This window comes from Betta splendens, chromosome 3 (genome assembly GCF_900634795.4).
Source record: "Betta splendens chromosome 3, fBetSpl5.4, whole genome shotgun sequence".
In the NCBI taxonomy this organism is placed as follows: Eukaryota; Metazoa; Chordata; class Actinopteri; order Anabantiformes; family Osphronemidae; genus Betta; species Betta splendens.
This window is the reverse complement of record NC_040883.2, coordinates 12165181-12188590: the sequence shown is the minus strand read 5'-3', so window position 1 is coordinate 12188590 and position 23410 is coordinate 12165181. Positions and strand designations below refer to the sequence as shown.

General features: G+C 45.1%; 3 protein-coding genes across 3 annotated transcripts; all 3 read left to right on the top strand.

Moving 5' to 3' along the window:
• Positions 1–217: 217 nt before the first annotated feature.
• abcb10 (ATP-binding cassette, sub-family B (MDR/TAP), member 10) lies at positions 218–13417 on the top strand. Its single transcript, XM_041070099.1, has 28 exons — positions 218–626; positions 1128–1334; positions 1427–1629; positions 1932–2066; positions 2189–2335; positions 2830–2965; positions 3057–3152; positions 3263–3472; positions 3543–3622; positions 3741–3921; positions 4137–4180; positions 4314–4348; positions 4501–4559; positions 4643–4833; positions 7322–7769; positions 8184–8390; positions 8483–8685; positions 8915–9049; positions 9183–9329; positions 9450–9585; positions 9675–9770; positions 9909–10118; positions 10189–10268; positions 10387–10567; positions 10783–10826; positions 10960–10994; positions 11147–11205; positions 11289–13417. Exons 1-28 carry the CDS (start codon positions 218–220, stop codon positions 11480–11482), a joined length of 4308 nt encoding a protein of 1435 aa, XP_040926033.1. The 3' UTR covers positions 11483–13417.
• A 1157-nt stretch (positions 13418–14574) lies between these two features.
• Positions 14575–18299, top strand: acta1b (actin alpha 1, skeletal muscle b). Its single transcript, XM_029144757.3, has 7 exons — positions 14575–14730; positions 15454–15590; positions 16060–16384; positions 16725–16886; positions 17204–17395; positions 17484–17665; positions 17802–18299. The coding sequence occupies exons 2-7, from the start codon at positions 15462–15464 to the stop codon at positions 17943–17945; spliced, it is 1134 nt and encodes a 377-aa protein (XP_029000590.1). The 5' UTR covers positions 14575–14730; positions 15454–15461; the 3' UTR covers positions 17946–18299.
• A 957-nt stretch (positions 18300–19256) lies between these two features.
• Positions 19257–23312, top strand: ccsapb (centriole, cilia and spindle-associated protein b). The gene is made up of 5 exons (XM_029145243.3): positions 19257–19390; positions 20213–20590; positions 20826–20942; positions 21081–21301; positions 21411–23312. Exons 2-5 carry the CDS (start codon positions 20230–20232, stop codon positions 21585–21587), a joined length of 876 nt encoding a protein of 291 aa, XP_029001076.1. The 5' UTR covers positions 19257–19390; positions 20213–20229; the 3' UTR covers positions 21588–23312.
• The last annotated feature ends 98 nt before the right edge of the window (positions 23313–23410 follow it).

The following is a 23410-nucleotide window of genomic DNA, read 5'->3' as shown; positions in this document are numbered from 1 at the left end:
AACGGTCTAAACTCGACAATGAAGCGGGATCGAGCCCCAGAAGGGACCGGCTTTGAAGACGGAGTGTTGACGTAAACGCCGTGGGGCTAAAATGCTTCTCCGAGTGGATTGACCCAGCATGAAACGGACTGTCAGACAGCGAACCTGGCTGCTCACTAAAAAAGGATCACTTTTATTTTTTGTATTTTTTGCATAGATAGCACCTAAAGTCGACACGATGTGGCTTTTAGTTCGAAAGCCAATGTGCATATATGTGTCCGAACTCAAGCTAACCCAGCGTCTGGACCATCGCCTGAGTCTCTCCGCTTCCATGCGGACCAGGACCCAGCATCCCGGACTGAGGTCCAGAGTCCGTCCGGTACCGAGACCCTTGGTGTCGGCTCTGTCCTGCAGCCGAACCAGGGCTTTCTCTGGGCTGCCTCCACACACCTGCTCGGCCCGAGCTCGGACACGCGCACACACACCTGTTGCTTTTGCCAGCTCTTCAGCGGACTCTCGACCTGCAGCAGCCGGATCAGAGGAGCCTCAGGCGGACGCGGACAGAGGCCGCGCACCGGCCACCATCCCCCCTGACGATGTTAAACGGATCCTGCGTCTTGCTCATCCAGAGAGATGGAGGCTGGCAGGTAAACTGTGAGCAGCAATTCGTCAAAACGCATGCAGTTACTTTAATGCAGCACCACGTTTTGTTTGATTATACAAAACAGTTGTTGATAATTGCTTTTACCAAAGTTTTGTATTTGTAATAATGGACAAGGATTTTTTGACTTTTATCTGAGTCAGAGTGAGTCTGTAGTCAAACTACAGTATCATTATTCATATTTTATTTTAACACTTGTTCCTTTTTGTTTTCTTTCGATATTTATTAATAGACTTCCAGTATTTAGTAATAGACTTTCAGTGTAACCTGCTCTGATCGGGTTCATCAGGTTCTCCCAGTCTGAAAATTCTTTCATTTAGTCCTATTGTATTATTTTCCTTAAGAGCTGCTCTGCTGCTCTCAGGTTGTTTTGACATTTTGTTCAGGCTGTTGGATAAAACCTACCATTTTAAACCACAGCCCCGGGGTTTCTCCATCACTTACTCTCCTTATCTGATGTATTTGTGGTGTTCCTGTGTCCATCCAGCTGCTGTGGGCTTCCTCACAGTCTCCAGTGCAGTAACCATGTCGGCCCCATTCCTCTTGGGTAAAGTGATTGACACCATTTACAGCAGTGGAGCAGACACCGAGGCCATGACAGCCTCCCTGACGTCGTTGTGCATGGTGCTGTCTGGAGTCTTTCTGTGTGGTGGAGCAGCCAACGCTGCCAGAGTCTACCTCATGCAGATCTCAGGTGATTTGACCATGGAGGATAATCTGAATGAACACTGTTAAAGCTCCGTCCTGTCGTCTCCGTAACGTCCCCCGTCCTCTCTCTCTCTTCAGGACAACAGATTGTTCGTGATCTCAGAGCCTCTGTCTTCTCCTCCATCCTCAGACAGGAAATGGCCTTTTTTGATAGAAATAGAACCGGAGAGCTTATCAACCGCCTCTCCGCTGACACGGCCGTGGTCGGACGCTCCATCACAGACAACCTGTCAGACGGGTTAAGAGCCGTCGCACAGGCTGCTGCAGGTGTCAGCATGATGGTGAGCGCTTCCCTCAGAGTTGTCAAATGAGATTGAGCAGGACAATCGTTTTTTTTATGTGTGCAGTATTATTCGGTGCAGTTGGTGAACTGAGAGTTTGACTCACTTTGACAAAAATACTTTATCAATACCAATGAAATGCAGCAATGATTGACAAGATGAAGTTTAGTTCAACGTTTCGACAGACACCTGTTGTTAAGGAATTGAAATTTTTTTTCTCGTCTATTGAATGTTCAAGGAAGTGAATGGAAACAATTACTGTAATAGCTACTATACTACCTGCATTGTCTCTCCTTTTCCAGTTCTATGTCTCCCCCAGTCTGGCAGGATTTGTGCTGCTCATTGTTCCTCCTGTGGCCGTTCTTGCCGTTATCTATGGCAGATACCTTCGCTCCATCTCCAGACGGACACAGGATGCACTTGCACAAGCCACAGAGGTACAGTAAACACAACACTCAAATGTGAGCATGCATCATATGTGCACCTGATATAAAAGACCTACAGTCTGTAGCAACTATCTAGTTTCCAGGAGATAATGTGCTAATAAAACTGTGTTCAGTTGGCAGAAGAACGTATCAGCAACCTGCGGACGGTCCGAGCTTTTGGCAAAGAGCTTTCAGAGCTCAGCACATACACAAAAAAGGCGGACCTGGTCCTGGGCTTGGCCCAGAAAGAAGCTCTGCTGCGAGCTGGTTTCTTTGGCGTGGTAAGTGTGTGTGTCGGTGATGTGAACCAAAACCACAGATTACAAATTAGGCTTTCCACACTCACTTCTGCTTTTGGTCCACAACGTTTTTCAGATCTGGCACAATATCAGAGTATTTCACATCTATTGGACATTTTAGACAAAACATAAAACCGATTTAAATAACTCCACTTTTCTCCTTTTTCTTCATTAAGCACTTCATTAAAGTGCTATATAAGTACAGACATTGTCCATTTATTTAAGGTTTTTATGGATTTCCTGAATGACGCCTGGCCTGTTGAGTTTGAGAATTGTTCCTAATCTTGCCTTTTCCTGCTCCAGGCTTTTTTTCTGTAATTAAAATGTAAATAAGTAAATAATATTCAGCCAGATACGAACCTGGAGGCAAATGTTGACAATTAGCGGCAGATGTCCAGCCTGTAGTCAGTGTTGTTAGAGCGTAGCAGTGATGCCAGATGTTGTACTAATCAAATAAGTGTGTGTTTGTGTGTCAGACTGGCCTAAGTGGGAACATGATGATCCTGTCGGTGCTTTACAAAGGAGGCCTTCTGATGGCCAGCCAGCACATGACGGTGGGAGAGCTCTCATCGTTCCTCATGTACACCTTCTGGGTCGGCATCAGTGTTGCAGGTAACACACGTTAATCTTCTGGTCGGTGGTGAGGCATGTTGTCTGTTGGTGTGACGGCCAAGAGCTCTGTGTTTCCTTTGTTTGGCCACAGGTCTCAGCTCATTCTACTCTGAGCTGATGAAAGGTTTTGGAGCAGGATCGAGACTGTGGCAGCTGCTGGACAGACGGCCTGAGTTTCCTCTGAATGGTGGGCACACACACACACACACACACACACACACAGACGCTCAAGAATGTGTTACTTTGCTGCATCATTGATGACAATTGCACGTTTTTCAATTATCTGCTCCACCACAGAAGGCCAAGTGCTTCCTCCAGAGCAGCTGAAGGGCCAGCTACAGTTCAGTGATGTGTCCTTTGCTTATCCGACTCGTAAGGAGGCTCTGATTTTCCAGAACCTCAGTCTGCTGGTGCCAGCTGGTTCTGTCATGGCTGTGGTGGGATCCAGCGGATCTGGAAAATCCACCCTGGTCTCGCTGCTGCTGCGGCTCTATGACACTGATGCTGGTAGGGTTGACACCAACAAGGATGAGTCCAGTTGCGTCTTACTTCCACAAACTGCCTGTCTTCTCTCCAGGTGTCATCACTATCGACGGTCATGACATCAGGGATCTTAACCCCTACTGGCTCAGGAGTCACATAGGAACAGTCAGCCAGGTAGTAAACGTGTTTGTGCATGGGTTTCCATGTTATGTTGGTTAAAACATGACGGGGCTTTAAAAAGGTCTGACCTCTGGTTTCCACATCCTCCTTCCTCTTCTCACCTCTTCTCCAGGAGCCTGTGCTGTTTTCTTGCTCTATAAGGGATAATATCGCGTACGGTGCCATGGACCCAGACACTGTGACCACAGAGGACGTGTACAGAGCCGCCAGAGTGGCCAACGCCTACGACTTCATCCAGGCTTTTCCTAAAGGCTTTGACACCGTGGTGGGTGAGAAAGGAGTGCTGCTGTCAGGTGAGGAAGACCCACAACCTACTGATTATAATGCAATGGTGACCTTTACCCTCTTTCTCCGTTTATTTGTTCATTGTTTATTGTTGGTTGATCATCTGACATTAAGTTTCAACTCAGCAACTGGATCTGTTTTATTAGAATTAGAATATCTTCTTTTGTGGACACTCACTGTTTAACCAAATAACTAAGTATCAGTCATGTGTGTTTGCTGTCAGGTGGTCAGAAGCAGAGGATCGCCATAGCCAGAGCTCTGCTCAAGGTGAGTACAGCAGCTTTAGTAGAATACAACTGTAATAGTTTAGTAAACCAAACAAATAATGCAGCTTTAAAATGACCAAAGAAACCAGCATCAGCTCAGATTTTTTGTTCATAATATGTATTTTTTCCCACAGAATCCTAAGATCCTGCTGCTGGATGAAGCTACAAGGTGAGAAAGACACGACTGATTAGAAAAAGCCAATTTTGTTGTCACCGCGGTTTTTGTCAACTTTTTGAATAAAACTTACACAGCAGAACTACAAATCACTGTCAGTTTTGAATTAGTGAATACTTTAATGTGCTTAAATGTGGTTCCCGCAGTGCATTGGATGCTGAGAACGAGTTCCTGGTCCAGGAGGCTCTGGAGCGTCTGATGGAAGGTAGTTGTCTCTCTTTTCCACCAATATTTCATCAACTTATTATTCATTGACTCAGTTTGTCTCCTCTTACGTCCTGCACTCAGGGAGGACAGTCATGATCATCGCTCACCGTCTGTCCACCATCCAGAACGCCAACGCCGTGGCGGTCCTCGACCAGCACCGTATAGCCGAGTGCGGGCCGCACACAGAGCTGCTGGGCAACAGACAAGGACTGTTCAGGAAGCTGATGGAGAAACAAGCTTTTCTGCAGGACGAACAGAAACAAGCCCTGCGCTGAGAGAACAGCAGGAGCAGACGTGAGGGAGGAACCTGGAGGTGAGGTCTGGGAAAACTGGCTTTGGCAACAGGAACTGAACAATTGGATCTTTAGTTGGGGAAAAGGAGGTTTAAAACTGAAGTTGGCTTATATTTGCATAGGAGGCCTGTAAATAAACACTATATAGAATGAGAAAAAGGGAAAACTAATATAAGGGGATTTTCTTCACAGGAAGAGCTGCTGTCGAATGAAACAAATATAATTATACACAGTAAAGACTGAACCATGCATCAGCTTTATATTGATAATATAAGAAAACCAACACTCCTCACTACTGTAGTTTCTATGGGTCAGTAATGAGTTATCACTTCATGATTTTCACAGCGAAGCCAAAAAGTGTCTACAGTGTACACACAACTGCTAATTGTGTATTAGTGTCTATGTCGTGGTTTGTTTTCAGAGGCTTTTTAAAACAGTTGAAACCTTTTCGGTTGAGCCGGATGAAGCAGCTGTTTGAGTTTACCCTGCTGGAAAATGGGACGGAACATTTTTTTGGCATCCTAATTACAGCGACAGTCCTTTTAGGTCAAAGCTGTGGTGCTACTGTACATGTAACAACACTGTCACTCGCTTTTTCTTGTTTCGGATTTTACTGACAGCACTGAAACCTATAAACATAACCACCAAAATATGTGTCAAGTTAACATGCACAAAAGGAAAGTTGACTGAGGCCTGAGACATTTCGCTGATGTTGCGGACAGGAAACATCATGTCCATCTCTCTACCTAAAGTCAGTCTATTCTTCATCTTTTTTATATTCAGTGAGAACCTTGTGTCTCTGCTATTTACATAGAAACACAAGCTCAACCTGACCAATAATGATGTTAATGTATATTGTGCCATCTAACACGTGCAAAAGCCTTGACCATCAATTTGCCCTGATCCTTAAAAGTTAAGATTATTGTAATTACGATTATTTTAAGTTTGGATTATTGTGTAGAACTGCACATTAGAAGTAAGTGACCAGTCCCTTTTATAGCTTCACTATTCAAATGATATTAGGAAGGATTAAAAACATAGAGACCCCTTGGTTATTGAACTCAGATCTGTGTTGTGTAACTGGGAATAAACGGGTTTGGTGGCATTTAAAGTACATTTAATACTTAACTTCCCAGTGACCTTCAAAAGCCCCATAACTAATATTTCTTTGTAACGTGTCAGTTATAAATATACTGAAATACAACTGCATACATGGAGCAGTGCTTGCTCCATCATGTTCTACAAGAGACTACAATTATACTTATTCCTTCATATTCCTCTGAAGCTTTTTGGTTTGTTTTTGTTGGATGTTGTTTAGAAACATGGATCAATGTGGATGTAATTTTACATTCAACGTTTAAATGCAGTAATGTGTGGAGATTATTTAGACCTGTGGGTTGTATATCATAACAGACAACTAGGCAGTGTCAGACTGAGTAAAGACAAAATCAATCACTAGTAACTGACCGTTTAAGATCATTTATAATATTTTCTGTGAACCCCTGCAGTTTCATTTCCGGGTTCGACAAGTTCATAAAGTAATACATATTTATTTATTACAGTGTAAACACTGTATAGAAGATTAGAATAGGATTAATAATTAGCTCGCTTCTTTGTTTTTTGTTTTTAGTTTTTACTTGAATAGATTTTTACATCATCATCATCTTATGATCATACTTGTTGTGTGTGTAGCTTCTAGTGGAGAAACACTGAAATTATTACAAAGCCTTATTCATTGAAGCTGGAATTGTCTCCACTGTGAAGTAACAGCTGACCTTTGTTGATGGTTTAAGCTTCTGTGTCTGATTTCGAATCACAGAAGACAAATAATATATTGTAAATGATAGATTTTTTTACGATTTGTCTCTGTTAAATTATGTCAAGATAAATAAATTGGTATATTAAACTGTTTTTATTAATGTAAAGGTGCAGATGCATTTGCAAACATTTACAGAAGAGGACAGAATAAGGAAGTTGTCCTGCACAAAGACGCCTCAACCTCTTCAACGTGTGGCCTGGAAGAACCTCATCTCGTCTGGACAGTTCTTGTGGGCGCCTGCAGGGGGCGCTGCGGTCGTTTACTTTAAGCCACAAGCTGGAACTCCGGTCCTCGCGCCGCTTTAGCATTTAATGTAGGGACAGAATAGAAATGACAAAAACTTATTTACAACAATTAAAATATCTATATAAAGACACGTGTCGTTGCATTTAACTCGTCACAATGAAGTTGCACTTGCAACATCAGACCTTTGACATGTGTGACGTAAATACCGTGTTACCTGTTGAATGCCGCCGTAGCCGAAGTCACAGAAAAGCTGAAAGAGAAACTAAAGTAACTATTATTATAGTGATCCAGCAACGGAGCGGCATCACTGAAAACGATATGATGACATGAGACTGAAGTGTTTTTCCATTTGAACTCTGAGAACTGGACCTGGATCTGACAAAACGGTTACTGTTTGTATAATTTGTGCCGTTAACCGAACCGGGGACAATGTGGGGTTTTCTTCGAAAGCCCGTTTGCGCACATTTATCCAAACTGCGGCTAATTCATAGCGGAATGTCGTGTCTGGACCATCGCCTGAGTCTCTCCGCCTCCCTGCGGACCAGGACCCAGATTCCCGGGATGAACTCCAGGGTCCGTCCGGTACCAGGACCCCTGGTGTCGGCTCTGTCCTGCAGCCGAACCAGGGCTTTCTCTGGGCTGCCTCCACACACCTGCTCGGCCCGAGCTCGGACACGCGCACACACACCTGTTGCTTTTGCCAGCTCTTCAGCGGACTCTCGACCTGCAGCAGCCGGATCAGAGGAGCCTCAGGCGGACGCGGACAGAGGCCTCACGCCGGCCCAGGTCTCCCCCCAGGACGTGAGAAGGATTGTGCGTCTCGCTCACCCGCAGAGGTGGAGGATGGCAGGTGAACGGAGCGCACGGGTGCTTTTCTCCGCGTTGCGTCACATGTAATGCGTCGTACGCCGACTTTAAAGTCTTAAACTTGCTGAGGCTGAAATGCTTTCACTTCACGGCTCCGACACAGATAAGAGTAGCTTTTTGTTTCAGTTTACACGGGATGCTGCGGCTGTCACGAGATGTGCTATTGTCACTGTTCCTTTATCTGATTGGGTTCATCAGGTTCTCCCAGTCTAGAAATTTCTTCATTTAGTCTTATTGTATTATTTCACTCAACAAAGTGCTCTGCTGCTCTCAGGTTGTTTTGACATTTTGTTCAGGCTGTTGGATAAAACCTACCATTTTAAACCACAGCCCCGGGGTTTCTCCATCACTTACTCTCCTTATCTGATGTATTTGTGGTGTTCCTGTGTCCATCCAGCTGCTGTGGGCTTCCTCACAGTCTCCAGTGCAGTTTCCATGTCGGCCCCGTTCCTCTTTGGTAAAGTGATTGACACCATTTACAGCAGTGGAGCAGACACCGAGGCCATGACAGCCTCCCTGACGTCGTTGTGCATGGTGCTGTCTGGAGTCTTTCTGTGTGGTGGAGCAGCCAACGCTGCCAGAGTCTACCTCATGCAGATCTCAGGTGATTTGACCATGGAGGATAATCTGAATGAACACTGTTAAAGCTCCGTCCTGTCGTCTCCGTAACGTCCCCCGTCCTCTCTCTCTCTTCAGGACAACAGATTGTTCGTGATCTCAGAGTCTCTGTCTTCTCCTCCATCCTCGGACAGGAAGTGGCCTTTTTTGATAGAAATAGAACCGGAGAGCTTATCAACCGCCTCTCCGCTGACACGGCCGTGGTCGGCCACGCCGTCACGGACAACCTGTCAGACGGGTTAAGAGCCGTCGCACAGGCTGTCGCAGGTGTCAGCATGATGGTGAGCGCTTCCCTCAGCCCTGAAATAAATGTGTTTATTGCTTCAGATCAAAATCCACATGATGATGATGTCGACACCTTGTATAGTTCTTATATGTAATAAAGCTGTGCTGTCTGTGCATCATGGAGACTGTTACCATGGAGATAGAGGTCAGATGTGGACCCAATCACGTGTGTGGTGTCAGAATTCTCAGAAGTGCTGCTTTTCATCATTCCCTCTCCTCTCCCAGTTCTACGTCTCCCCCAGTCTGGCGAGCTTCGTGTTGCTCATAGTTCCTCCCGTCGCCGGCCTCGCTGTTGTCTACGGCAGATACATTTACTCCATCTCCAAGCGCACGCAGGATGCTCTGGCCCAAGCCACACAGGTGGGACCAGCTTGTGTGGATCACCTGTACAGATACAGTGAACGCATCATATGTGCACCTGATATAAATGACTCACAGTCCGTAGCAACTGTCTAGTTTCCAGGAGATAATGTGCTAATACAACTGTGTTCAGTTGGCAGAAGAATGTATCAGCAGCCTGCGGACGGTCCGAGCTTTTGGTCAAGAATCATTAGAGGTCAGCAAATACACAGGGAAGGCGGATCTGGTTCTGGGCTTGGCCCGAAAGGAAGCTCTGCTAGAAGCCGGGTACTTTGGAGTGGTAAGTGTCAGTGACGGGGCCCAAACCTATATTTATTAACATGTCACACACGTTTCTGCTTCCGGCCACATATTCCTCTGTATATCGGGTCACGTGCTCACATCAGTTTTTGTGTGTTAGGTTGGTGTCAGTATGAACATGATGATGCTGTTGGTGCTTTACAAAGGAGGCCTCCTGACGGCCAGCCAGCACATGACGGTGGGAGCGCTCACGTCCTTCCTCATGTACACCTTCTGGGTCGGCATCAGCGTCACAGGTAACACACCTGTTACAGCACTATTATCCGTAGCATGCAGCCTGTCTGTGACGGCCGAGAGCTCGTGTGTTTCCTCTGTTTGGCCACAGGTCTCAGCTCATTCTACTCTGAGCTGATGAAAGGTTTTGGAGCAGGATCGAGACTGTGGCAGCTGCTGGACAGACGGCCTGAGTTTCCTCTGAATGGTGGGCACACACACACACACACACACACACACACACACACACACACACACACACACACACACAGACGCTCAAGAATGTGTTACTTTGCTGCATCATTGATGACAATTGCACGTTTTTCAATTATCTGCTCCACCACAGAAGGCCAAGTGCTTCCTCCAGAGCAGCTGAAGGGCCAGCTACAGTTCAGTGATGTGTCCTTTGCTTATCCGACTCGTAAGGAGGCTCTGATTTTCCAGAACCTCAGTCTGCTGGTGCCAGCTGGTTCTGTCATGGCTGTGGTGGGATCCAGCGGATCTGGAAAATCCACCCTGGTCTCGCTGCTGCTGCGGCTCTATGACACTGATGCTGGTAGGGTTGACACCAACAAGGATGAGTCCAGTTGCGTCTTACTTCCACAAACTGCCTGTCTTCTCTCCAGGTGTCATCACTATCGACGGTCATGACATCAGGGATCTTAACCCCTACTGGCTCAGGAGTCACATAGGAACAGTCAGCCAGGTAGTAAACGTGTTTGTGCATGGGTTTCCATGTTATGTTGGTTAAAACATGACGGGGCTTTAAAAAGGTCTGACCTCTGTTTTCCACATCCTCCTTCCTCTTCTCACCTCTTCTCCAGGAGCCTGTGCTGTTTTCTTGCTCTATAAGGGATAATATCGCGTACGGTGCCATGGACCCAGACACTGTGACCACAGAGGACGTGTACAGAGCCGCCAGAGTGGCCAACGCCTACGACTTCATCCAGGCTTTTCCTAAAGGCTTTGACACCGTGGTGGGTGAGAAAGGAGTGCTGCTGTCAGGTGAGGAAGGCCCACAACCTACTGATGATAATGCAATGGTGACCTTTACCCTCTTTCTCCGTTTATTTGTTCATTGTTTATTGTTGGTTGATCATCTGACATTAAGTTTCAACTCAGCAACTGGATCTGTTTTATTAGAATTAGAATATCTTCTTTTGTGGACACTCACTGTTTAACCAAATAACTAAGTATCAGTCATGTGTGTTTGCTGTCAGGTGGTCAGAAGCAGAGGATCGCCATAGCCAGAGCTCTGCTCAAGGTGAGTACAGCAGCTTTAGTAGAATACAACTGTAATAGTTTAGTAAACCAAACAAATAATGCAGCTTTAAAATGACCAAAGAAACCAGCATCAGCTCAGATTTTTTGTTCATAATATGTATTTTTTCCCACAGAATCCTAAGATCCTGCTGCTGGATGAAGCTACAAGGTGAGAAAGACACGACTGATTAGAAAAAGCCAATTTTGTTGTCACCGCGGTTTTTGTCAACTTTTTGAATAAAACTTACACTGCAGAACTACAAATCACTGTCAGTTTTGAATTAGTGAATACTTTAATGTGCTTAAATGTGGTTCCCGCAGTGCATTGGATGCTGAGAACGAGTTCCTGGTCCAGGAGGCTCTGGAGCGTCTGATGGAAGGTAGTTGTCTCTCTTTTCCACCAATATTTCATCAACTTATTATTCATTGACTCAGTTTGTCTCCTCTTACGTCCTGCGCTCAGGGAGGACAGTCATGATCATCGCTCACCGTCTGTCCACCATCCAGAACGCCAACGCCGTGGCGGTCCTCGACCAGCACCGTATAGCCGAGTGCGGGCCGCACACAGAGCTGCTGGGCAACAGACAAGGACTGTTCAGGAAGCTGATGGAGAAACAAGCTTTTCTGCAGGACGAACAGAAACAAGCCCTGCGCTGAGAGAACAGCAGGAGCAGACGTGAGGGAGGAACCTGGAGGTGAGGTCTGGGAATGTGTCAGAATGACTGCAGGGGGCGCTGTTGCCATAAGCTACGCACTGTTTTATCGCTGAGTCAAAGATGTATTGTTTGTTTTCGTGTGATCTCTATTTAATTAACTGCGTTACTTTTAATCCAGAGATGATTTTGGTGGGTTTGCTTTCAAGAGGATCAGTATTTACATAATTACTTATTATTAATTTTTAGTGCATTTATAACATTACATTTGTAAAATTACAATGAATACATTTGATTGACAAAAACTATTTAGTGTGGTAAACATAAAATAAAGTAAGAAAGTAGGAGAATAATACATTATATGGGCTCCTGTCCTGCAGAGGGCGCTGCAGCAGCTGCAGGAACAAGCACCATGTGTTGGTCAGGTTTATACCTCCTCTCCCTCTGTCTTTACCCTGGGAATTTCCTGAACAAAAAAAGGCAATAAATATACCACACAGCTGGAGCAAAAATGTTGGGTTGGGATTGTTGACGGTGCAGCTGCTGTTTTTAAGTAGGTAAATGACAAAGGTCCACTAAATCTGGACAGAATGGCAGCATTACAAGATTCAGACTATAAAGGTCAACATTAACCACACACAAGCATTAGAAAGCAGCTCACTGAGACAAACTGATGACAACATGTTGTTTAGACATAATAACTAAACAGAAGAGTTTGAGCTGTTCACACATTTACATCCATGTAATTATGACGACTCGGGATAAATGGGAGAAAGTGTGAACCCATCCTTTAACGGTTTCACCTCTTCATTTTACACAGTCCTCAATAATCCTCAGACTCTCTTCAAAGTTACACCTGAATGGAAAATCAAATCCAACCCGCTTCCTGTCTGATCTCTTTTAAAAGAATCTACTGTACACGCAGCGGTCTCAGTCGGAGCCCCGATGCGCGGCTCCGGTGCCGGTTCCAGCTACCGGATGCCAGCGCTTGTGCTATTCTTACTCTTTCCCCGACACTCTCGCCCTCTGTGCTGCTCTCATGGGAGAGTTGGCTGGAAAAGAAACACAACCGAATAAATAGCGAGGTAACACCGGGGAACAAAGCTCCGTCTGCTTCCACTTGTGTCCCCGAAACTGTTTCTGGCTGTAGTGGCCGCATCGTACTTCTGATCCATGTCTACATCACTAAACCCTGAAAGAAATACTTCGCTCCAGAGGGTCTGCGTCGTCCTCAGGCAGCTTCTGAGAAACTCAACTCATACTCGCTGCCACCTGTCACACACACCCTGTCACCTCTGGGTTCCTCCTCCCTCTTCGCCAAGTGGGTTCTCCAGGAGGCTCTGTGGATTCTCCTCCCCCCTCGGCCCCTCTGACCTCCCCTCCCCTCCCCTCGCCTCCTCCTTCCCCCTCCCTCTTTCAGCCCCCAACAACTGCTGTCCATTTACATTTTAGGCGTTTCACAGGCCCTCGGATCCAAAATGGCTCACAACAAGTACATAAAAGTAGCTCAGCATTGCTGCGCAGCGCCTCCGCCTCCCACTTCCACACACACACACACACACACACACACACACATACATGCACGCTCTCACTTCTTTAGGTCTTCAGGAAACCTATAGGATCCCATCTGCAGTTTTAGTTCAAATTATGTTCAAAGTCTCAATATGTTTGTGAATGCGTCCCATTCAACCACCTGCAGCCTTCTGATGCTGGTGTAGCAAGAATTCATGCATGTCACTAAATACTATAATGTACATTTACAACATTCCGCTCCCATGTGAATACAGCTCTGGGCTCAGATGTTTGATATTTCATCCTAAATGCTTTTTACTGGTACAGGTTGCAGGGATTCTTATGAATATCAGAATCTTACTGTTTAATGGTTTATTCTGTGTTGTAGACGCAATGTTTCAGCTCTGATTAAATGTTTTTGATCATGTGTACGCTCCATTCTTCAGCTCGTTTGTGAACTTAACTTAATGTTGCTGATATTTGTCTGCAGGTGTCGTGTGCACTTCTTTTCTCCACCACATATTTTACTTGTATCTCTGCTTTCTTTTAGCTTATTATAAACCCCTTGCACATTGTCTTCTAGCCACTTTGCACGTCTCAGTGCACACAAACATGTAGTTGGGTGCCTGCATACAAACACACACATGTGCTCATGCACCAGCCAGCCCCTCCTCCTCCATTAGAGTTATAATTAATCCAACTGCTCCAGTGACGGAGGAGCGTAGCCTCCACAGATACGGTTTCATCTGTTGGCTGTTTCAGTGGTTCTCTCCTTATATATTCAATAAGGTTCTGTAAGATCAGTGTGAATGTCTGAACACATGCTCGCACATTCAGCTAACAGCTAGTGTGTATGTAGAGACCAAACCTCTAGAGGCTTTGCAGGTGATGATTAATATATTTATTTGCATTAATCGATACATGTGGGAATGTTCAGTTGTTTTATATCTCATCAGGAATAATTTATTGCTGAAAACGGGAACAAACACACTTACACTGAATGAATGAAAACCAAATAGTACCTAGTTTACTTCTCATGAGTTTATGGTCATTCCGGCTTAAGAGATCAAAGCAAACATTCACCAAGCTTTTATTACTGGACCTTTACATTTTCTGTGTTCTTCTATTCATTCCCTCAATATGATTCCACTCTTCTCTCCCTTTTTGCAGCCTTATTCTTGTTTGAGCGGCCAGGCAGTGGTTTGGGTCCTGGCTCTCTCTGGCCTAAATCTGTTCAGTTGAGAGCAGCATTTTCCCATTTTAAGGTTGGATGAGGCCTACTAGCAGCAAATCTATAACCCTGCTTGGTAGCAACTGGTGTCGCCCCTAGAAGCCCCCCAGTGGCCGGCGCGCTCCTTATACGGCCCTCGAGGTGGGACCGCTAGGCTTGATGGGAGGTCAGAGCGACAGTTCCATATATGGGGCGCGCTCTCTCCTCCTCGGGTGCGCGCACCGTCATGAAGGCTTCGACGACCCATCCTCCTCCTCCCCTGAAACTTTATGGATGGAGCCCCCTCCTTAGCTCCGCGGGGCGCGCCTCCTTGCTGCGCCCCTCCACCTATTCCTCACGCTCAGCCTGTCAACATCCTAATATGGCAGAGAGGGATGGGGGCCAGTGCGGAGGTTTGTGAATGGTGGAGGTCGGGTATATAAGGTGGACCCGCAGCAGAGAGGACCGTAGCTGGTTCAGCAGCAGCACTGGTTGGGTCGACCTCTCCGAGCCGCAGACACACTCCTAAGGTAAGACCCCGGCGGATCTGCCGCTCATTCATTGGGACGCCGGGCTGGGCTGCAGTCACAGCACCAGCGGAGCGAGCACCGCGCAGACAGGACGTCCAGGGTCAGGACGCTAGGGTGCACGGACAAGTGCCCCGGAGAATAGAGAGGACAGAGCGGTTACTGATAACTGAAGTCTGCGAGAAGGCATTAGACTGACAGGTGTTATAGAAACACGGTGATGGGCAGGAGAGGCTCTAATCTGAACTATCGGGTCTGGATGGAGCGTAGATGAACCGATAAAGTAGATTTCATAGATGTATCCTGAAAAGATGCTGATGCGGCAGGACGCAGAAATCCAGAACAGTTCACTTGTCAGAGCTGATGATGAGACAAATTAATTTAAATTGCGCATCTCCTAATTTAGTTTTGCAGCATTTATACGTTTGGTGGGCGGATTTGTATGAAATAGAAAAAAACATTGTCCACCCTTGATGCAGCTTTTAGCGTTTAGCCAGGTAAATACCTCAGTGTGCCACAAAATACATTTAGCGCGTCACATCATCTTCACGCCTCATTAAACAATTATTTTAGTCTTGTTAGTTCATAAGTACTAAACCTGGTGCGAGTTTAGAACGAACAAATGTAGTTTCACTGCGGAGGTGATTTCTGTCACGTTCATTACTGATGTATCGACGTGTGAATTTCATTTTCATTGCATTTCATTTCGCTGAACCTCTCCCACAGAAGCCAACATGTGTGACGACGAGGAAACTACCGCCCTTGTGTGCGACAACGGTTCCGGCCTGGTGAAGGCTGGCTTCGCCGGAGACGATGCCCCCAGGGCCGTGTTCCCATCTATCGTCGGCCGCCCCCGTCACCAGGTAAACAGCTGACAAAGCATCCAACAGCTCATGACGCTAACACATGAAAAACGAATTAACAATTACCGTAATTGCCTCACCTCAACTAGTTATTTGCTCAGTTTAAATGTCCAACAGCAATTATTTAAAAATCCATTCATTCGTTCAACAGGTACTAGTATCTGTTCAATGTGTCAGTTTGCTGGACTTATTTATATTCTGACGCAACTTGATGCCACTCTGGAATGAAATATCCAGCCATGTAATTTTGGCTCATTCCAACTCCAGTAATCGTTGAGACTAAATTAGCCACAGATGATCTGACAGCCACAATTGTTCTTTTAAGGCCCACGGTGTTATTTAGCACATTTACACAATGACCACTATTTTCGTCTAAGGACTTTATTCTGGACAAATAAATGTCATACTTGTGTGGAGTATGTAACGTCCCCTGCTAAACGTTGCACTATTTTTTACTCTCCCCCCTCAGGGTGTCATGGTCGGTATGGGTCAGAAGGACTCCTACGTAGGCGACGAGGCCCAGAGCAAGAGGGGTATCCTGACTCTGAAGTACCCCATTGAGCACGGCATCATCACCAACTGGGACGACATGGAGAAGATCTGGCACCACACCTTCTACAACGAGCTGAGAGTGGCCCCCGAGGAGCACCCCACCCTGCTCACCGAGGCCCCCCTGAACCCCAAGGCCAACAGAGAGAAGATGACCCAGATCATGTTTGAGACCTTCAACGTCCCCGCCATGTATGTGGCCATCCAGGCTGTGCTGTCCCTGTACGCCTCCGGCCGTACCACCGGTAAGAGCGACAGCAACAAACACCTGGTGAAACAGCCGCAGATTCCTAAACAGACACAACACCTGGAATCAGTCTCGTTCACCACACAGTGCTATCTAATTGACAGGTTTAACGGATTCAATTACACATTTAATATCGCAGTTTTACGCACAGCATTTACGCGCAGTCGCTCATCCTCTCTGGGATTACTTGACGTAATGTAAATTATATTTTGATACATGCATCAGTGTGTATTTTTAAATAATTCCTAAACACCTACTTTCGCGATATTTTACTGACAAACTCTCCACAGACGCTCGCCTGCCGAACTTGACCGAACTCTCTTACTGCGTCTTTTAAGGTATTGTGCTGGACGCTGGTGATGGTGTGACCCACAACGTCCCAGTCTATGAGGGTTACGCCCTGCCCCACGCCATCATGCGTCTGGACCTGGCTGGTCGCGATCTGACCGACTACCTGATGAAGATCCTGACTGAGCGTGGCTACTCCTTCGTGACCACCGGTGAGGAGCGGGGCTAATTCTAAAACGTCACTTAGGACACTTAAGGCAGATGTGAATGGGTGAAATAGAAGTTAACTTTACGCTATAACTTTATTTAATAGCGCGTGTGTAACAACGGATACACTTTTTGTTAGACAGTGTTATTGAAAACAATGAATGCCGTGTTAAATTATTAAACAATAAAAATGACTACACTTATAGATAAGCTGTCAGGTTCAGATAACTTGTAACTTTCGTTGCGCATCGGAGTGACAACCATCATCATCCCTTCATCATCATCATCATCATCATCATCATCATCAACTTGTCCCCTACAGCCGAGCGTGAGATCGTGCGCGACATCAAGGAGAAGCTGTGCTATGTGGCTCTGGACTTCGAGAACGAGATGGCCACCGCTGCCTCCTCCTCCTCCCTGGAGAAGAGCTACGAGCTTCCCGACGGTCAGGTCATCACCATCGGTAACGAGAGGTTCCGTTGCCCCGAGACCCTGTTCCAGCCTTCCTTCATCGGTACCTGACGCGGTCTTGCAGTTCTGTAAATACAGAAATGCGGAACATTTTACCCAAATCTGACAAGCTTCTCCTCTCACCTGACCAGGTATGGAGTCTGCCGGCATTCACGAGACCGCCTACAACAGCATCATGAAGTGCGACATTGACATCCGTAAGGATCTGTACGCCAATAATGTGCTCTCCGGTGGTACCACCATGTACCCTGGTATTGCTGACCGTATGCAGAAGGAGATCACTGCTCTGGCCCCCAGCACCATGAAGATCAAGGTACTTAAAACCTACTTATATGAATGAAACAAATAGACTCAAGTTTAAAGGTTTCACGCATAACTTGACAATTACGCACGCAACCTATTAGTTATGCACATTAGAGCTTCACTTATGCGCCTTATTCCTTCTCCAGATCATTGCTCCTCCCGAGAGGAAGTACTCCGTCTGGATCGGTGGCTCCATCCTGGCTTCCCTGTCCACCTTCCAGCAGATGTGGATCTCCAAGCAGGAGTACGACGAGGCAGGCCCCAGCATTGTCCACAGGAAGTGCTTCTAAATCCTCCACCATCTTCTCCAGCTTCTCCATCGTCTCCAAAACCTTCACCACCAGCTATCTGGAGATCAAGCGAGGAGAGGGATCAACCTCTGCGGCACAGCAACAGTCTGCTATCAATAGACTGTCATACTGCGCTGTTGACATTAATATGCATTTTTTTATATTTTAAAATGTGCATAAATAGCTGTCTGTTGTCTGTGTTTTGCACGGAGAAAGGCTGTGAAAAACAACCACTGAACCATGCATCCACCAAAAAAACTTTAATAAAAAAATTACATGTTGCCCAACACATGTGAATGTAAGTGTATATACATATTGATAATTTATTAAAGTCCATTATTTGGTAATTTTGAACGTGATCCTGTTTTTCTTTATAAAGCAGAGTTGAAGGTAGTGTTTTAGTAAAAATAGTGAAATTATGATCATTTCTAGAATGTAAAAAGGCGATAGTCACGCAAAACCGGCTTTGTTAGACAGTGAAAGATTACTAAAAGGAAAATTAAGCAGGAATTGGGAGATCTTGACAAAAACGACCAACCAAGAGAGATAAAGCCAAGCCTCACACCTACAGTATGTAACACGTTTATTGCAACAGCTGATTTGGTGCCAGGGAAAGTGACGTCATCGCACAGACGGGGATCCCTGGAGGGCATCGCTCTCTGTCCCTTCACCTCCCGCTGTTAAGGGACGGCTAGATTTCAGACGCACTGACAGATGAAGCCTTCGACGGGGACAGAGGGACTTTGACTTGCCAGGAATGCGCATGGGCAGCAACGGCAACTGCAGCAGCAGCTCCGCTTTAGACAGAAGGTATCGGTGGCACTGGACACTCGACACCCGGCTCTGGATCTCAGAGCCGCATGCCCTCCACGACCATACGCGTAACACCCGACCCCGGACCATCTTTAGACAAAACCAGAGCCCGTGTACAGTGGGGCATCGCCGCAGCCATACCTTATATGCATAGGACCAGGTTGTCTGGGTGTGAGTTAGGGTGTGGGCTAAGAGTACAAAGAAGTGAAGGTCGCGTCTGGCGGCGCGCACCACCTGTGCCAGTCATCACAATTTATTACCTGTTACCCCATAATAACCCATAGTGAGTTCTGCATATCCATGCATTACATGCATGGGTATGCTCAGCACACATATTTAAGCACATCGCGGTGTAATTTACCCGAAAAAGTGGCTTTTAGTCATTAAAAGCGTTAAATCTGTATATTGTGTCTAAGTGCAATAAAGCTGATCGTCTTTGGTGATTTTTTACAGTCTGATCCGGTTCATAACCGCACTGACCGCAGCTGACGTGGGCACCTGTTGCGGGTGTGTTTGGCTTTTTAAAAACGTCTTCAGGCGGGCGGGGCTAAACTCAGTACGCGTTCGTGCGATTACAGCAGCTCCGTGAACGCCATCTGTTCTGCACTGCTTCCGTGAAATCCGAGCCCAGTGTAAGTATATTCACTGTACACAAAATTAGATTCTTACAGACGTGAACGTCTCATGCAAAGCCCCGCACGGTTGTGGAAAGTCAGAGAATTGTCTGTGAGATTTTACGCTTAGGCTACTGTGCTATATCTGCTGGCGCTGACAGCCAGGCGATTATCGGTGCTCCATTACCTTATGATTAACAGATATCTATAAATAGTCGGAAACATATTGTCATGCGAGGATGGCAAGTGACAGAGAGCTCATACAACGTTAATTTAGCAGTTTAATTCAGTTTAAATTGAAGACTGTAATATAAGCCTATTTTAGTAATGGTGTGACTAAATCAATGTATTTTAATCAGCTCAGTTAACAAGGCTGCAACGATTTACACATGAACAGGTTAATATCGATCTGTTTTCCTACACTGACGCTTCATTTAGAGTGTTTGTCAGACGCTGTAGCCAATCAGAGGAGGGGGTGTGCTTTACGTCATCACGTTCGAGGCGAGTAGGAAGTAGGCGGGTTATTTACACCTAGCTGCTGTGCCATTGGTTGAAGACGCCTCTAGCTACTCTGCCATTGGTTGTAACAGCTTCCACGTTATGGTTTAAATGTCTGGCGGTGTTTCCTCAAACCATAAAATCTTGTGTTGAAAGGCGCATCTCAACCAAATTATCTTTGCTGGAGCTTTTTAGGCTTTTAACGTAACGGTTTTGCAAGATATTACAAGATTAATAGACATACAGTGTTTGTTACAGCACTGGCATTGTAGCGCTTAGTTTTGGTTGATCTTTGCGGTATTTTTGCTGGATTAGCTAACGTTAGCTTTACGGTTCAAACAGGCTCAAACAGGGACACGATGGTGACCAAGAGGATTCGCTCCGAGTACATGAAAAAATTCAAAGACCCCAAATGGGAAACCTACACTAAGTGTTACGAGGAGATGCTCAAGTACAGACTGACCCGTAGGCTGCTGGAGCACACACACAACCCCTGGTTCTGGAACGGATCGGACAGCGATTCAGAATCTGGGGGAAGAAGCTCGACTCCCCCCAGCAAGAACCAGGTCGGATGTGAGACTGACGGAGACGGGACCCAGGCTGAGCTGGAGGAGTGTGAGGGGGCGAGGCAGGACCAGCAGAACCAGCAGACCAGGACCACAGTACCTGGACCCAGTCTTCCCCTTCGGCAGGAGGAGCACAGCGTGTCTGCAATCCGTGGTAACCGTGAGCTATGTGTGGATAAAACTTATCTTTCTGACCACGTGGTGCAAGACATCATAGCTTATAATTATTCTTTACTTAATTATAATGTTATGCACATCCAACGTTTGAAAAGCACTAATGACTACAGTTACATAAATGTGTTGCATCAACATCACTGTGTTGCTCTTTAAAGTGTAGTCCAACAATGACTAGCATGTCCAAGTGACTCGTGTTGTTTTCCACTCCACAGGCTCACAGCTGGATGGTGCCAGAGAGACAAGAGTACAAGATGGGGAGAGAGAGGAGCAGGGAGCCAGTGGCAGAGACATTAAACAGATATCAGCTCCTCACAGAGAACAAGTCCAAGGTAATTTAGTGCTAACAGTAAATGGTTTTTCATCAGTCATTTGTCAGTGCTTGACCTGCTTGGTTTGTCATTGAACATCATGCAATCAAAGATTTGGTCCTGATTTGATGATTTAACCTGTTTTGTTATTTTTTATAGATACAGTTGAAGCAGGACCTCCACCACAGCACAATGAACGAACCAAATCCACAAAGCGAACCTGGCGCTACCAGCAGGTCAGGCCTGCGTCATCAGGACAGCATGTGGAGGACAACAAGGGGAGTAGACATCCCTTTGCTTTGTATGGTTCTGGGGAGAAGGCTGCAGACATTGCCGCCAGAAAAACACACAATGTTGGTCCTGCCGCTTCCACTCGTGAGGTAATCTTTCTGAACCTCTGTGCATCTGTATCTGCCAAACCATGATGTGACTGAGTGCAGTCAGTTTAGTATCAGCAGGAGGTGACAGCTTTGTTTATATATTTGATAGATCCATGAGTCGGCTTTACGTGCCAAGAACAGGCGGGAGGTGGAGCGTCAGATCCAGACCCAAAGAACCGAGCGCCGAAGAGCAAAGTCTGCCGATGTGGACAAAGCCAGGAAGCTGCCTGAATTCAACCCCTGGCTCACAGAGTATATGCGATGCTTCTCTGCTCGCTCCAGATAAGGAACACAAACATTCAGTAAGCAGGAGGTTCCAGACAGAAACAATAAAATAAGCCATTATTGCTGATGCTCTTTGAGGGTAATACACATAAAGCTGGAATAGATGTTTCGTGCAAAGGCTCTTCAGTGCATACAGTATGACATTCGCATTCAGGATATAAAGTGACAAATCTTGAAAACAGAGACATTCAATTTGTGGCTTATTTTGAATATGCACTGTACTCTCTGTTTTTATATAAACTGATTTCACCACATAAAGAAAGCAAATAAGTTAATGAAACATGAAGCTACATTAAAGGTGTAATGTATTTGTTTTTATATATAGATTTTAATGCAGCTCCTTTAAGCACATGGCCTCATAGCCACCTGCTGCATGTCTGAAAGCATTAGGCTGCATCATTATTTGCAAACATCTGGTAACATAAGCAATGTAAAGTGCATTGCTCCTCGTTTACACAATAACACAAACCAGAAGCACACAATCAACTGTATTCCACACATTTGTGCTGTGTTCTGTGAACTTGCTTTTAAACTTTTGGGCTTGTTTGATAGTTTATATCAAATTATATTATATAGTTTATGGATCAAAACCAGCTTAGTTCTGTCAGACGGTGAATCTCAGCTTCTAAAGCTGTCTAACATTAGTTCTCTGATGTGGTGATTCCATTTTCTCTTTAGCTCATTAACACTTCTTCATGCTGTGTTTGTGCTTTAGATGTGACATGCGTTTACACTAATTAATCATTGGAACCAGGTTGGAATGAAAGTGTGTGTCTATGTGGATTCAGTTTGTTCATACATTTATTAGCTTTTTGTGACCAGAACAAAATATAAATATATCTAAATCAGGTTCCTGGACACATAATAATGAACAATTATAATATTATAATGTTTATAAAGTGGAACCAAAACAGACAAAAAGCCAAAGTTTGAATTCTTTTGAAGTCTAACTTTCTTACTAATGTAGAAAATGCATGCGTTAATATAGCCCATGTCAAGGAGCAAAATTAACTCACTTCTTCGAAATAATGTTCAGATAGAATATTTTGCATATTAGGTTTTTTTAATGTACTTGTAAATGTTTGTATATGTGTGTGTGCACATTGAAGTCAGGCTTTATTTGTATATAAAATAATAATAGGTTGTGTTTTACATTTTTGTTTTGTTGTTACTTTGACTCCAGTATTATATTCTCACTCTCTGCTTTTCTAATTATGTCATCAGTCGGTATTTTTAAGTTATACTGTGTTATGGTTAAGACAGCTGATGTGAAACTGTGCAATACGATACTTTCAATAACTGCATTTGAGCCTGTGTGATTTCCTAATGTGCACTTTGACAATCTAAACACGTGAGGGAAACAAGTTAGATGTTCCTGCAGTTTAGTTTTATGTTCACATTAGTAGGTTGGTTAATGAGACCAAATGTTAGAGTTAGTATACGGGCATTTACCTTTGATAAGTAGGTACAGCACTCGATGTTCACCAGAGATCAAATCTAAAATATTGACACTTCAGTTTTGCTTTTGTTTAACGCATCTGTAAATGAAAAAGATCTAATTTAGATACAGATCTAAAGTCCTTGTTCCTCACATTAAAACTGCCATTAATGTGTAATGTGTAGTATAAAAAAAAGCAACACTGTTAGTTGTAATAAAATTGTGTGATTAAGAGATGTCTGTTGTGTGCCACGATACTTTAATAAATAACTTTTTCACTTGTCTCTACCTGCCGAGTTTTATTTTATTCTGAATGCAGATTGTTGTGCAAAGTGATACGCTGGCATTAATAGGAAACTTTACTCTGAATATGACAAATCTCAATT

Bases quoted from the DNA above. Each gene is read 5' to 3' on its own strand.
- acta1b (XM_029144757.3), top strand. From the start codon at position 15,462: ATGTGTGACGACGAGGAAACTACCGCCCTTGTGTGCGACAACGGTTCC. The intron at 16,385-16,724 runs GTAAGAGCGACA...GCGTCTTTTAAG, and splicing joins CGCCTCCGGCCGTACCACCG to GTATTGTGCTGGACGCTGGT. The intron at 17,666-17,801 runs GTACTTAAAACC...TTCCTTCTCCAG, and splicing joins CCAGCACCATGAAGATCAAG to ATCATTGCTCCTCCCGAGAG.
- ccsapb (XM_029145243.3), top strand. From the start codon at position 20,230: ATGGTGACCAAGAGGATTCGCTCCGAGTACATGAAAAAATTCAAAGAC. The intron at 20,591-20,825 runs GTAACCGTGAGC...TCCACTCCACAG, and splicing joins CAGCGTGTCTGCAATCCGTG to GCTCACAGCTGGATGGTGCC. The intron at 21,302-21,410 runs GTAATCTTTCTG...TATATTTGATAG, and splicing joins CTGCCGCTTCCACTCGTGAG to ATCCATGAGTCGGCTTTACG.
- abcb10 (XM_041070099.1), top strand. From the start codon at position 218: ATGTGGCTTTTAGTTCGAAAGCCAATGTGCATATATGTGTCCGAACTC. The intron at 8,686-8,914 runs GTGAGCGCTTCC...CTCCTCTCCCAG, and splicing joins TCGCAGGTGTCAGCATGATG to TTCTACGTCTCCCCCAGTCT. The intron at 9,771-9,908 runs GTGGGCACACAC...GCTCCACCACAG, and splicing joins GCCTGAGTTTCCTCTGAATG to AAGGCCAAGTGCTTCCTCCA.